Source organism: Emydura macquarii, unplaced genomic scaffold (genome assembly GCF_026122565.2).
Source record: "Emydura macquarii macquarii isolate MOO-44397 ecotype Brisbane River unplaced genomic scaffold, CSIRO-AGI_Emac_v2 contig_2448, whole genome shotgun sequence".
NCBI lineage: Eukaryota > Metazoa > Chordata > Testudines > Chelidae > Emydura > Emydura macquarii.
Window position 1 is genome coordinate 3291845 of NW_027132585.1, and position 14832 is coordinate 3306676.

The following is a 14832-nucleotide window of genomic DNA, read 5'->3' on the forward strand; positions in this document are numbered from 1 at the left end:
TGGCTACATAATCAGGCCCCAAGAGCATATTTTTTAATTTCCAATGCATTTCTTACCTAGAAATATCAGTCTGCTTCCTCAAAATGTAAATTTTAGAAACAGAACTTTCTAACATTGTGAAGAGAACATAATGCAAGTTGGAGGATTTGTCATTCCACCTAAAATACAAAAAAAAAAAAAAAGTTAGACCAAAACATAAAACGTGGTAAATGAAGTACAGTAAGAACAGCAATATACTTACATAAAGGGTAATTTAAATAATTGAGGTGTAGAGTCCTCACTAAAATAGAAAAACCAAAAAAAGTCAGAAGGTCACAGTTAAAATAATTCTGTACAAGTTAACTCTAAACATAATGTAGGAAAAAAGTATACCTTTTAGATGCTTTGTACAGAGGCATGCAGACTGCTTGATGCACTGATTTTCCAATCACATCCTAAAACACACCATTAAAACATTCCAAAATGCAGAAAAGAATTATTCAGTTACACACATACCTCCCTACCTTTTTCAAAGTAATCATAACTTACCTGAAACAGACAGATTCATCCCAGTTCCTACTGAATAAATGTCCTTATCACAAAACCTAGTATCACTTGACACTTATTTATCTATCTATTTATTTAAATCACTGTACTGTTTCTTGGCAAATAAAATGAATTCTGGTTGTGTGTGAGATTCTCAGGAGAAGCAACGAACTGAACAGGCAGGGAGATTTAACTACCCTTTCAGCCCCATGACAGGTTTGAGACACACTGGAAGTACTGCCACGTATGTCGTACCTAGTCTATGGCTAACTTCAGCCCTTAGGGCACGCTATGTGGTACCTTCACTGAGTACTAAATTCAATTTAAACAATTTGGAGTAATTCATCAAAAGATCAAAACAGCAGCAATTGCTGGCCCAAAATACACACAGTTTGTAACAAACAGGACTTACAGCTGGTTTTTGGAGACACTGATCAATAATCCCCTCCATTCGCCTTTTGACAAAATGCAGTGATTTCTGAGGGTAGTAGGGAAACAGCAATGGACTTTCTGCAAACAAATAATGAGGATTTTAGTGAAAAATAGTTTTTGTAAAGATACAGTTAAATGAGTTTGCATTCTAATAACAACAAAGTGTGGGTCTGGATATAGAAATCAGAATTGGAGTCTTATTTGCTCTTTGTAGCTCTCTCCCCCACCAACTAAATCAAATGGTATAAACAGGGGAGTTGCATCCAGCCAACAACTAGAAATACATTTTTCAAGAAGCATCCTGCTATACCAGAAATGTTTCTTTCCTCTTAACATATCCATTGTGTCCAGACAACAGAAATATTTTTAGTTTGAATTTCCTTGCCTGATAAACTTAAATGTGTATGCATGAAATGTATTTGTTCCTAATAATGTTTTGAAGTACATCTTGCTACTGAGGGTTTACTATATCTAATTCATTTCTCTACAAATATTTCACTGGAAAAATAATAAATATATGCTGAATTAGAAGGTGTAATATAAACTACCATGCACATGAAATATAGCATCAATCACAAAAACACTTGTAATGTTCTAGCTCCTTCAAGTTTAGTTATCTACAGATAACAAGGCAAGTGAATGTCTTAATACTTGCTGACTTGTGATGCTAACAAGAAGCTGGTTTATACAGTCATCCTCAAAGTGTGATGCAGTGTTCTCTGCTGGTGGCAGAAAGTTCACTGGTCACCTGGTGCTGACTATTTTCAGCCACTAACTCAAATGAAAAGATACCTAAATTATATTAAATGTCTTTCCAGATATATTTTGCCATATAAACAATTGCTGTAGTTGCCATAAGGATGCTACATGATTGTGAATAGGCAGAAAGGACCTACAAGTTAGCCTCTGTGTTATAATTTGGTTCATGCTATAGAAGAGTTTTAGATCACCAAGACACAGACAAAAACAATTCTTATGAACATCAACTTTTTTATGTATAATTTACATTATGGAGATAAGAATGTACAAGGGAGTGGGATTCCATAATACATAGGGGAAAAAAGTTATACAAAACTATGACCTTATTCTAAATGGAGTAGGGACCTGTATGGAATCAACTCTACAAGGAAATGAGATCTGCATGTTTGTTTATACACAGTTTGAGCTTGCTTTTGACACAGTATAATCTACTTGTGTTCATGCCTAAACAGGCATGATTAATTTTGTCAAATCTGCACATGTATCTTTTATTCACAGTATAATAGCAGCATGAAATACCTTTAAGATGTGTGCTGTTTTGGAGAAAGTTAAACCACTGGTTTCCATCTGTGTTAGGTGGGGATACAAGGTCGTCATCTTCATCTTTCAAGTACTGGAAGAAATGAGAGCCATACACTAAACATTTAAAATAAAGATAATTATGACACATTCACTGAAGGACTGTGTTGGAGGAATGCATGTGTTCACTCAATCAAAAAAATATAACCCACTTTTTATGCCTTCTTCCCAGGTCTTTAGAAAATGTCTTATTGTCCATTCTAAATCAGGTTATAAACAAGTTACTCAAAAAAAAGTGGAACATTTTATCAGAGATAGATATAAACCTTTCCTCTCTGAAAAACTGTAAAAATTTTAGATTAGAATATTAGTGCCCCATGATTTGAAGACATCAAACAAACAGATTTCAGCTTCATTCCATCACCATTAGAACACTATTTAAACTATTTTTTTAATACACCACATAAAGGAGGAAAATAATTTACAAGGTATTAATCCAATTAGTTTTATTTTTAATTCATCCTTTCCCTAATAATCAAGCAGAGGTAAAATAGTGTCCTTCACTCTTAACAGCTCTGTGTGTGCTGAACAGCAGGAAGGAAGGTAGAAGGAGTGCATGCCCTCTTTAATAACCACGTATCTTAATACTCTAGCCCTTGTCCTCCTGTCACTCTTTCCCCAGCTGGTGCTTGTCCATATACCTTGTCTCTCTTATCTCAATATACAGCCTCATACTTTACCTGACCAACTCTCTCTACATTGAAGTATTTTCCTTTACGATTGTAGAGTTCTGGTGCCTGAACCAAACATAAAAACAATTTTTAAAATACAAAATACGGGTTTTACAATACTTCAGACGAGAGAAATTAGATACTTTTTCATAGTGAGACTTTTTTTTTTTTTTTAAACAATTTAGTTTAACTAGCCTTTCCAATTCAATTGTCTGAAGCAAGACAGAATTAGGATGCATGTAAAAAAGCACTCAGTAAACTGAAATACCTTACCTCATTGAAGTGTTCAGTAAGAAAATCGGCAACAAATGTGATATCTTTCTGAGTCATCTAATGAAAATAAAAAAGTGGAAAGACTATAAAAGAACTGTAATTCAAACATATATAAAATGTAATAGGTTACAAGGAGGCAGGTGACAAAAGCCTAAAAGACAAAATCTCTTGACTAGAGCATTGGTATAGAGGGGTACAGCTTACTCAGGAAGGGTGCGTAGAGGAATGAGGGAGGAGGTGTGGCATTGTACATCAAGAATACACACTTGTTATGAGGTTCAGAAGGAGGCGAGAGGCAGAACAGCGGAAACCCTCTAGGCGAAGATAAAAAGAGGGGAAAGAACAGGGGCAATGTCACTGTAGGAGTCTACTACAGACCAACAAATAAGGACGGGTGGATGAGGCTTTTCTTGAACAAATCACAGAAATATCCAAAACATAAATCTCATAGGTTTCAACTACCCAGACATCTGTTGGGTACGTCATAAGACAAATCAAAGTGTATAATAAGTTCTTGGAATGTATGGGGGACAACTTTTTCTTTCAGAAGGTAGAAGAAGTAACCAGCCATTTTAGACTTCATTCTGATTAAGAGGGAGGAATTGGTTGCGAATCTGAAGGCTATCTGGGTGAAAGTGATCATAAAATGATACATTTTCATGATTCTAAGAAAAGGAAGGAGTGATCAGCAGAATAAGAAAAAAAATGACTTCAAGAATGCAGATTTTAACAAACTCAGAGAACTAGCAAATAAGGTCCTACAGGAAGAAAAATCAGAGGGGAAAAAGGAGTTCAAGATTGTTGGAAGTTGTCTCAAATGGACAATATTAAAGGTGCAACAGCAAACTATCCTGATGTGAAGGAAAGATGCAAAGAATAGTAAGAAGCCAATGCGGCTCCTTCAAGAGCTTTCTAATGACCAGAAAAGCAAAAAGCAATCCTACAAAAAGTGCAAACATGGAAAAATTACTAAGTACAAAAAAACCAGCACAAGTATGTAAGGACAAAATCAGAAACACAAAGGCACAAAAGGAGTTACAGCTTGTGAGGGACATAAAAGGCAATCCAAAGATAATATATATATATATATATATATATATATATATATATAAAATATATATTATATTATATATACATTCTATAAAAGTGATTATTCCCCTCTATTCGGCATTGGTGAGGCCGCATTTAGAGTATTGTGTCCAGCTTTGGGCCCCTCACTACAAAAAGGATGTAGACAAGTTGGAGAGAGTACAGCGGAGGGCAACAAAAATGATTAGGGGGCTGGAGCACAGGACTTATGAGGAGAGGCTGAGGAAACTGGGCTTTTTTAGTCTGCAAAAGAGAAGAATGAGGGGGGATTTGATAGCAGCCTTTAACTACCTGAAAGGGGGTTCCAGGGAGGATGGGGCTAGGCTGTTCTCGGTGGTGGCAGATGACAGAACAAGGAGCAATGGTCTCAAGTTGCAGTTGGGGAGGTCTAGGTTGGACATTAGGAAAAAGTTTTTCACTAGGAAGGTGGTGAAGCACTGGAATGGGTTACCTAGGGAGGTGGTGGAATCTCCATCTTTAGAGGTTTTTAAGCTGAGGCTTGACAAAGCCCTGGCTGGGATGATATAGCTGAGGTTAGTCCTGCTTTGAGCAGGGGGTTGGACTAGATGACCTCTGAGGTCCCTTCCAACTCTAATATTCTATGATTCTAAATACATTAGGAGCAAGAGCAAGAGAAAGGAAAGTGTATGTCCTCTACTTAGTGGGGAAGGACAGCTAATAATGGACAACATCAGGAAGGCTGAGGTATTCAATGCCAATTTTGCTTCCATCTTCACTAAAAAGGTAAATCATGACCAGATATCTAACACAATTAATATTAAACAAAGGGAAAGTAGCAAGTCACAATAGGGAAAGAACAGGTAAAAGACTATTTAGATAAGCTAGATGTATTCAAGTCGGCAAGGCCTGATGAAAATGCACCCTAGGGTACTTAAGAAACTAGCTGGGGGGTCAGGGGAGGGATGAAATCACAGAACCATTCACAATTATCTTTGAGAATTAATGGAAGATGGGTAAGGTCCCAGAGAACTGATGAAGGGCAAACATAATACCTAAAGTATCTAAAGGGAAATAAAGAGAACCTGGGGAATTATAGACCAGTCTGTCTGCCTAACATCAATATCTGGAACCATATTGGAACAAAATTATTAAACAGTCAATTTGTAAGCAGCTAGAGGATAACAGGGTAAAATAAGTAATAGTGTTCATTGATTCATCAAGAATAAATCAAGCCAAAACAACTTAATTGCCTTCTTTGACTGGGTTACTGGCCTAGTGGATAGGGAGGAGTATATAGATGTGATTACATTGGTATTAGTAAGGCTTTGGACACAGTCCCACATGACATTCTCATAAACAAACCCGGGAAATGTGGCCCAGGTGAAATGACTACAAGGTGGGTGCATAACTGTTTGAAAGACCATACTCAAAAAGCAATTATCAATGGGAGAATGTAACTAGCAGGGTCCCATAGTGGTCTATCCTGTGTCTGGTACTATTCAATATTTTCCTTAATGACTTGGATAATGAAATAGAGAGCATGCTTATAAAATGTGCAAATGACACTGAGCTGGAAGATGTTACAAGCACTTTGGAGGACAGGATTAGAATTCAAAACGACCTTGACAAATTAGAAAATTAGTCTGAAATTGATTAAGATAAAATTCAATAAAGACAAATGCAAAGCATACACTTAGGAAGGAAAAAAATCAAATGTACAACTGCAAAATGGGGAATAAGTGACTGGGCAATAGTATTGCTGAAAAGGATCTGGAGATTATACTGGATCACAAATTGAATGAGTCAACAATGTGATGCCCTTGTAGCCTAAAAAGTTTGCCTTGTTTGCCAAAAAGGCAAATAGCATTCTGTGGTGTATTAATAGGAGTGTCACATGTAACATACAAGAGGTAATTATCCCACTCTAATCAGCACTGGTGAAGCCTCAGTTGGAGTATTGTGTCCAGTTCTGTGCACCACACTTGAAAAAAAGAGGTAGACATACTAGATAGAGTCCAGAGGAGAGCTACAAAAATGATAAAAAGGCTTAGAAACAATGACCCATGAGGAAAGATTTAAAAAACTGGGCATGTTTAGTTTTGAGAAAAGACTGAAGGGGGGAACGGATAAGTCTTTAAATATGTTAAAGGCTGTTGCAAAGAGGACAGCGATCAATTGTTCTCCATGTCTACTGGAAGTAGAATGAGAAGTAATGAGCTTAATCTGCAGCAAGGGAGACTCAGGGCACATCTTTACTACCACACTAAACTGGCACCGTTGCCATTGATGCAGCGGCATTGATTTAGCAGGTCTGGTGAAGACGTGCTAAGTTGATGGAAGAGCATTCTCCCATAGATCTTTGTAATCCACCTCAATGAGAAATGGAAGCTATGTCAACAGGAGAGCCTCTCCCACTGACATAGCGTAGTATGGACACTGCTACAAGACGATCTAAGGGACAGTGACTTAAATTACGTTATTTATGTAACTTAACTAGCATAATGTAGATTGACATGTAGAATGTAGAAGACATGTCCTTAGGTTTCTTATTATAAGGATAGTTAAGCACCTTAACAGGCTTCCAAGGGAGGTTGTGGAATCCACAATCACTGGAGACTTTAAAAAACAGGTTAAAGAAACACCTGTCAGGGATTATCTAGGTATACTTGCTCTTGCCTCAGCGCAGGAGATTAGATGATCTCTCAAGGTCCCTTCCAGCCCTGTTTCTATGATTCTATACAATGCACCTTAATAGCAGCAGTGTGGCAATTTTTCTGGTAAAGAATACTGGGAAGCAACAACTTTCTTCAAAGACAAAGTAAAATCAAACACAAAGCACCACATTAGTAAAAGTTTACATGGGCAGCAACTGCTTTTGTGTGGTGTCTAAAGGACTGCTGTAGAGAAGATCATGCAACAACAGTGATATTAGCTTATATCTAAAGAAACAGAAGCAATGCTGAGGGGAAGGGTGGAAGTAAACACCCCAGTCATGGCCAAGGGGCACCACTGGAGAGGGGAGCAGAGAGTAAGCCTCTTTCAAGAGGTAAATAGATCTACAATACTGCCAGGTCACTAAAGTTGTCAGCATACACTGATTACTCAACCTCAAAAACAAAAGTGAGAATTTTCTTAAAAGAGTAATAGACATAAGGCTGACCACATTACAGCTGATATTGTGTTAAGTGTCCTCAGTTGCACATTAATTATCCCAAAGGACTAGCATGGACAGCATTATTTTTAAAATTAAAATTTTATTTATTTCAAAGAAACAATCCTAAAAAAAGTTCATTTTTGTTCTTTATTATACCACTGGCTACCCTCAGAATTAAACTTAATATTGCAATATTATAAAAGGCACCTACTAAGAAGTTGTTACTACTACCTTGTTCAGCTCTGGAAGAACATGATCTTCTGACATCCGCAACATGGCTGGGGAAAATGATAATAGCAAAAATGTTATTTTTCCAATACACTCAAAATTTCCCTAAGGTCTTCAGATGCAATATTGACTAGCACAGGGGACAAGGCTCCTTGGGTTTTATTTATTAGTATGATTCAGTATTAATATAGGTTTTGAAATAAGGGGAAAGAATGATTCCTCAATTAAGTGACTGCTCTTCATTTAGACTGGCCAAGAGCTGCCACTGTTAATATACAGACATAAACCATAGCCAGAAATTTCTTTCACCGGCCCTTTATTATATTATATATAAGGAAAAAAGTCTCTTTAAACTTGTATGAATTTCCAGTATGGCAATAAACAGATAATCATAATACCAGCTCCACAACTGGATTTAATCAATCTATTCTTTGCCAACATGTCAATATTTAAATATAATACTGGCTCTTTTCATCATTTAATTTCTTTTTTAAAAAGCCATCAAGGATCTTATCACACTGGGTAACTAAATTTGTTAGAAGTCAATTCCACAGATTACCTATAGGCAAATATTTTGACACGAATCCTGATATGCTATGATAATTCCAAAGTGATTAATTAAAATATAAAGTGGCTATGAAATACTTAGGATATAATTAAGCTTACCCACATACAGCCATCGGAAAAATGCTTTGAAGTTTTTCATACTGCTGTCTATAACTCTGTATAAAAGAAAGAAAATGGTAAAAGATTTGATCTATACAAAGACCACAAGTTGCAAATTTATGCAGAAGTTCTATCTGTATTATAGGTGGGGCTGGTAGCAATGCCTATTATTAAGCTGGTCTTAAACTTCTCATTACAAGATTTCTTTCAGTTGTTTATAACCTTGCCAGACTGTAACTGTTTGAGCAGTTTCCCAAACGTGTGCCTCAGGCTGGATTGTTCTGGAAAATTTCAGCCAAAATGGTTCAGCCATTTTGGAACACGAGACTAAGGGAAAATGCATTTCCCCAGTTAAGAGAGTTTGGTGACCTTTTCTTTGATATGTTGTAGCGGTACTTGTTTTGGAACAAGGACTTGAAATTTGGAAGGAGGGCAGGTACCTGTGTCAGGAGTGTGCCTTTGGCCAAATAATAAACAGGGGAGAAGGGGGGAGGGAATCACAGCTCACAAATGCTCAGTAGAGACTTGCTAGAGCCTAACAGCTAAAATCTCTGAAGATTCCATCCTCACTAAGCATGCTCCATCCTCTCACATCTCCTACAGATTACATGACTGTGCATGTACCATCCCCACAGAGCAATGGAGCATCCTCCTGCCATTCCAGGGCTAAAGGGGTGAAGTTGGAATTTTCTTGTAATTGGTGCTCCAGGCCAACCACTGGAACTGACAGCAGAGAACTCTGTCTCTTCTGTGCTCTGAACAATCCACTGCTAACATCCAACAGTGTTGAGGAGGAAGCCATTTGATTCAAATGCAGAGGGGATAAAAGCCAGACAGGAGGGAGGGAAAGGAGTAGACTGGGACAAGAAGTTTAGAGAGACTAGGACCAAAGAGGAGAAAAACTGGTAACTGGAGGTGTGGAAAGAACAATACATAGATCATATAGAAGGTGCTGCAGGGACTGGATGGGCAAAAAGCCTGGAGCAGTGAACCAGGGACAGGATGGGGAGCAGGAGACTGAAATTAGATGAGGAGCCCAGAGAGGGAGACCAGGACTCAGTGAGAGGGCGGAAAGTGGGAGAGAGATAGAACAAGGAGCTGGGGAAGGCTAGAGAAGTATGAGACAGGTGACTGGCACTAACAGTGTGGAACTAAATAAAACTGGAAGTCAGCAGAAGACTGGGACTCCAAAAGCAAGCCCAGAAGGGGAGACTAGAACTGGCTGGGCAAGGAGATGGACTAGGATGAAAAATCTGAGGAGTGGCGTCTTGGTAAGCAAAGAGAATGAGACTGGGACAAAGAGCCAGGATGGGAGAGATAAAGGACTAAGATAGGTTTGGAGGGGATGGGACAGAAGGGGTTACACCTGGGAGAACAGACAGAAATGTCTAACCACTACACCACACTCCCCTCCAGAGCTTGGAATGGAACTCAAGATTCCCAAGTCTCACCATTCCTCTTTTGTCAGCAAATATCTGTGAAACCCATTGGCAAAATGTACGTCTCATCTTCTTGTAATGCTGGTTAATACAGACAGTAACTGCTTACTACTGCTATTACTCCATTACCTCAACTGACCAAGGATCTAAAGGTTCCAACCCTACTGATGACCATGTGGGTATCAAAATGCCACCACCTAATGGAATTTCTATTTTTTCAGGTTTTTTTTTTACACCTAGGATATGGCGCATAGACAAACTATGTGAAAGGAAAATATAAAAAAAGTGAATATTTACCTAAGATTAAAACTACTCTGGTCATGGGAAATTACTCATTACGAGAACCAATTTTGTTGAAATGTGAACTATGGAGTAAACAATAACAAAATTTTTATATTACCCATAAATTTAGCTAGGAAAAAATTTACCATTATTAAAGCTGCAAAGTCAAGCCCTCAAAAGGTAGTAAATGCCAAAACAAAGGTTGCCTGGGCAACCTTAATTCGACCCCTTGTGCATGGGCATTACGATAGTCTCCAATGACATGATCACATGCTATTTTTTCCAAAGGACCCCAGTGTCTACAAAATTGGTACTTGCACTATAGACACTCAGGTCTTTTGGAAAAAATAGCATTAATTGTACCAGTTATATTTCTTCTTTTCCTAAGAACTCTTTTTGGTGGCCCTATTCATTACTCCAATATCTCACTAAATCACTTCAGTTATGTTTTAAATAAAGGAGGTGGTAGGACAGTTACAGGACTAGATTCTTCTAATACATAAAATGACATCATTAGAAAAATCTTCATTCAGTTCAGCTGTGTGTTACATTTTGATATTTGAAAATAAAATTGTGTTGCAATTCTTCAGATAAATACTTACTGAAGAAGCTCATTTGCTTTCAAGATGAAGGAGCCCACAGCAGTAATAGCATCTGCAAAGAGAGCAACCCATTTTAGTTTTCAAAATGAACATCAGAGTGATGAGTAGTGAGCCAATTACTGTACCTTCAATTCCTGCTGAGTCTAGTCCAAGAGACTCATATTTTTGTTTCCATGATGCCATTCCTTTCAGTTCACTCAAATGGTACAACAATGCCTCAGAGCCACTATCATAGAAAAGCAAAATTTCTCAATTAAGTGGAGACTCATTGTTTAATTGAAATATTTTTATAAATAAATATCTTACTCTAATATAGCACTTTCTCATACATACTTTGTAAAGTTCTTTGAAATCTATCACTATCCTCATTTTACAGAGATCAAACATTCTGTCCAAAAAGTGTTACCTACTTTTTTGAATCACAGCCCCCAGCCCTACCATCAGTTATAGCACATCTCCTGTACAGTATTAGGCTTTTCTAGCACTAATCAGTTATATAAATCACGTACTTATTCCCTTACAGTGTTTTAGGAAGTTAATATTTAAATTACATTTTATAGTTTTCTGAGGTCACAAAACAACAAACTAAACTTTGCATGATCATAGCAAGAAGTGCTGTTAAGTTTTTGTTGGCCCCCGTTTCTTTTAAACGAATGTTTACTAATAAATTTATCTCTGTAATTTATTAGGTGTTATATGACATACCTCTGCAAGTGACTTATGACTAACTTTTGTATACTGGAATAGGAAGACTCTATGGATTGACCAAGCTTTTTTAAACCCTGATAGAAAAGAGACATGCTTCATTACAGTATATTAATAGGACATTGTTAGGATATATACTGAAATAGACCATTTAAAGACATTAAGCATTACCATACCTTTACTGTTAGTTGGTTCATTAAAAGTGCTTGAAGTTCAAGGCTAAGTGACAAAAATTAAAGTAAGTGTTTTTCCTTTAATCTGCATATGCATTTACAATTTTAAACTGGAATATAAAAAAACCAAGCAGCAACTACCTTGCTTTGCCCCACAAAAGCAGCTGCATAAACTCATCCTGTACAGAAGTGGTTGTGTTCTTTTCCTGTTAATCCAAAATTAGTGAAATAAATTGATGATTTTTATTTAATTACCAATTTACTACCTTAGAATTGCAAACACCTCATTTAAAATACAGAGAAACAAAATACATCATTGAAAATGCATTTTTGATCATTGGAAATTCAATGATTAAAATAGGAAAAAATGTTCACTACTATCACATTTATTCCATTAGTGATAAGAGCTTTGAACATAGATTTTGAATTAATAAAAATTAATGTTACAAAACAATTTTTTTTAGAATGTGTGTGTGTTTGTTAAATACTAACAAGGATTACAAAAGTTAAACCACTCCAACAGCATCTCATTGATAGCTCCCTTACACATTTTCTCCTGTGCTTTTTCCCCACTTGAAGTAGAGCCAGTGAGATGAACTGGGCTCCAGGTACTGCAGTTCAATAGTTATGATTATTGGAATTTGTACCAGGAAATTATTTGCTTATAAAAAAGAATTCAACTTTAGCCACTTGCAAATTAAGAGTGAACACATGCTGCTCAAGTTGTACACTTTCATGGGTAGGCTGGTCAGTCATTGATAGAAGTATATTCAGTGTGGTAGAAAACAAAAATCTAATGAAAAAGCAACCAGCCAAAAATTATATTAGTGGGCAGCCAACACTACTGCATGAACGTGAATCCATTAAAATAATGAGATTTACAGTGGTCAATTGATATAACATCATCATTGGACTAGCCACAGAAAATTATTATTTAACTCTCAAACAATGCTTTTTCAACTTCAAAGCACTTGACAAACATTAATTACTAATGGACTCCGGCTTGCCTCTGAATTTACAGAGACCATTATCCTGTAATACTTGTTCATTATACAAGAAAGAAAAAGAACTGATATATGAAATAATTTAATATAAATAAGAAAGCTATTCATTGTCTGCCTTTCCCAAACTGCTTATACCACAATACCTGTACAAATTTGGTTAAACGCGAGTCCATCTGCATCAATATTTCTTCCCATGCTTCACACATACACGTCAATGACAACTTTATATACTGCAACACAAATACAAAGTTAGTGCAATGAATTTTTTAAAATTCATACTAAACATTCATATGTTCTTCTCATAAGAATCTTCTCCTTACATTTCTAAAACTGTGCTCTATATTAACTTAAAAATCAACCTAAATCCATAAGTAAGTGAGCATTTTATACTAATAGGGTTAACAAAAATCCAATGCCTGTAATAATTGTGGTATTAAAAAAAAAAAAAAAAGTCAAAACAAAAAACTGTACCTGTAGGAGAGTTGAAATATGAGTAAATTTCCTGGCCATTCGAGTTACCTCAGGTAAATAAACTGATAGCAGTCTAGTGTCCAGCTGCATTATGCAAGACAAGTGATAGATGATCTTTTTATTTTCAGTAATGATAGACTGCATTTGCATTAAGGCAAAAAACAAACCACAAAAACTTGTCCATTCTCCATTTTAAAATATTTTCCCTCTTTTCAACTCAACAGATAAAATGATTGTTTAGATCACAGTTGAAGCAGACATTTCCTTAAGACATGCATGCCAATTCTTGTTATATACCATCTTAGAAATCTGATACTAGTATTGTGTGTTTTGATTGGCATAGAGGCAATGCAACAGACACAGACTAACTGAGGTCTTAAGTGCAGGATTGTTAAATTGTGTCAGTATAGAAAGGTTTAGCAATCTGAGTCAATATAATACTGAGTAGTGAAATTGTTTAGTTGTTAGTTTGGCAGAAAGGAGACAGTATGTAAAAAGGTTTTAGAATATGGGTGTTCAGAAAAATGCAAATACTTCAGAGCTTCATCACTGTTAATCACATATCACAACTTGCATCAACATGAAGAACTAAATATTAAATGAACTTTAGAGATGGTGGAAATAAAAATAATGTTTGTCATTATGTAAATAGAAATGAGGGCAATATATTAGAATTGTTTGATATGGTTAGTAATAAGTAGTTTTAATATTTTAACAGAACATTTAGAAAACACCACTATTTGTGCACTTGCAATTTTCTTTTTACTCACTTGAAAATATGTAATCTCTGGTGCACTGTCTGGGGAAACTTGCACCTCTGTAATGACCGATAGTGATTTCAAATCACTAGACAAGCATAATCCAAGGCAAGAACCTGCCACCTAGAAGAGTCCAATATGAAGGTGATAGAGTATCTTGTTTTCTTAATAGCCCTCTAGGTACAAGTACATATGCTAACTACACTGATTTATTCATTGATGAACTAAATATATGCCCTTATTTCATACAGAAACTGCATTCTATTTCTGTGTAAATACCAACTGAAAAGAGAAACAAAAGTCTCAGCTATTGAGGGGAAACAAAAATGTATATTTAATGTTTTATTTTGGATAATCAGTATTAGATTAGTGCACTTTGTTTCAAACGATACCAGATTTGAAGTTTTCCAAAGTGAAAAACAAAAAACAAAAATACAAACAGCAAAATCAAAACCACACAACTATCCCTCTCTTTGGGTTTTAAACATAGTAATACTGACATGTTGAAGTTGCAAAACTTTACACTCCCAAAGATGAACTAAAAACTGCATTTAAATAACAAAATGTATTTTAAGAGGAGAAATGACATGGAAAGTTAAAAAAACAAAACCAAATAAACAAACAATACATACCCCTGTTACTGTAGCAATCTTGTACATTCCATAAGCATAAATCTCAATTAATCCAGAACTGCCTCCAAGGACAAGGGCATTTAGCCTGAAAACAAATAAGGCACAGAAACTACTCAGCAATTTCTCCAAATTGGGGGAAAAAAATCCATTTTTACTGGATAGTGACACGCTTAGCCTATAAGTCACTAGTTGACTGTTTCTATTACATATGAATACCTAGTCTTAGGATTTAATATTTAAAAGAAATCTTCACACTACAGATTTTCCGATGATCGCCAATATATAGCTAACATCAAAACAAAATGAAAATTTAAAATACAAAAAACAAGGTTACTTACCAGTAACTGTTGTTCTTCGAGATGTGTTGCTCATATCCATTCCAATGTAGGTGTGTGCGCGCCCCGTGCACAGATTCCCGGAACTTTTTTC

General features: G+C 36.2%; 1 protein-coding gene across 2 annotated transcripts in view; it reads right to left on the reverse strand.

The window, feature by feature from the left end:
- Nucleotides 1-14832, reverse strand: part of ANAPC4 (anaphase promoting complex subunit 4) — a 37651-nt gene that overhangs the window by 9396 nt on the left and 13423 nt on the right. For both annotated transcript variants that reach the window (XM_067562559.1, XM_067562560.1), the window contains 18 exons: nt 14404-14488; nt 13784-13894; nt 13014-13097; nt 12686-12772; nt 11680-11744; nt 11542-11584; nt 11366-11442; nt 10786-10886; nt 10661-10712; nt 8338-8393; nt 7675-7721; nt 3240-3296; nt 2976-3032; nt 2236-2329; nt 938-1035; nt 373-434; nt 242-280; nt 57-158 (listed from right to left, as the gene is read on the reverse strand). In XM_067562559.1, coding sequence (XP_067418660.1) covers nt 57-158; nt 242-280; nt 373-434; nt 938-1035; nt 2236-2329; nt 2976-3032; nt 3240-3296; nt 7675-7721; nt 8338-8393; nt 10661-10712; nt 10786-10886; nt 11366-11442; nt 11542-11584; nt 11680-11744; nt 12686-12772; nt 13014-13097; nt 13784-13894; nt 14404-14488 — 1317 coding nt within the window. The remainder of the gene's footprint in view (nt 1-56; nt 159-241; nt 281-372; nt 435-937; nt 1036-2235; nt 2330-2975; nt 3033-3239; nt 3297-7674; nt 7722-8337; nt 8394-10660; nt 10713-10785; nt 10887-11365; nt 11443-11541; nt 11585-11679; nt 11745-12685; nt 12773-13013; nt 13098-13783; nt 13895-14403; nt 14489-14832) is intronic.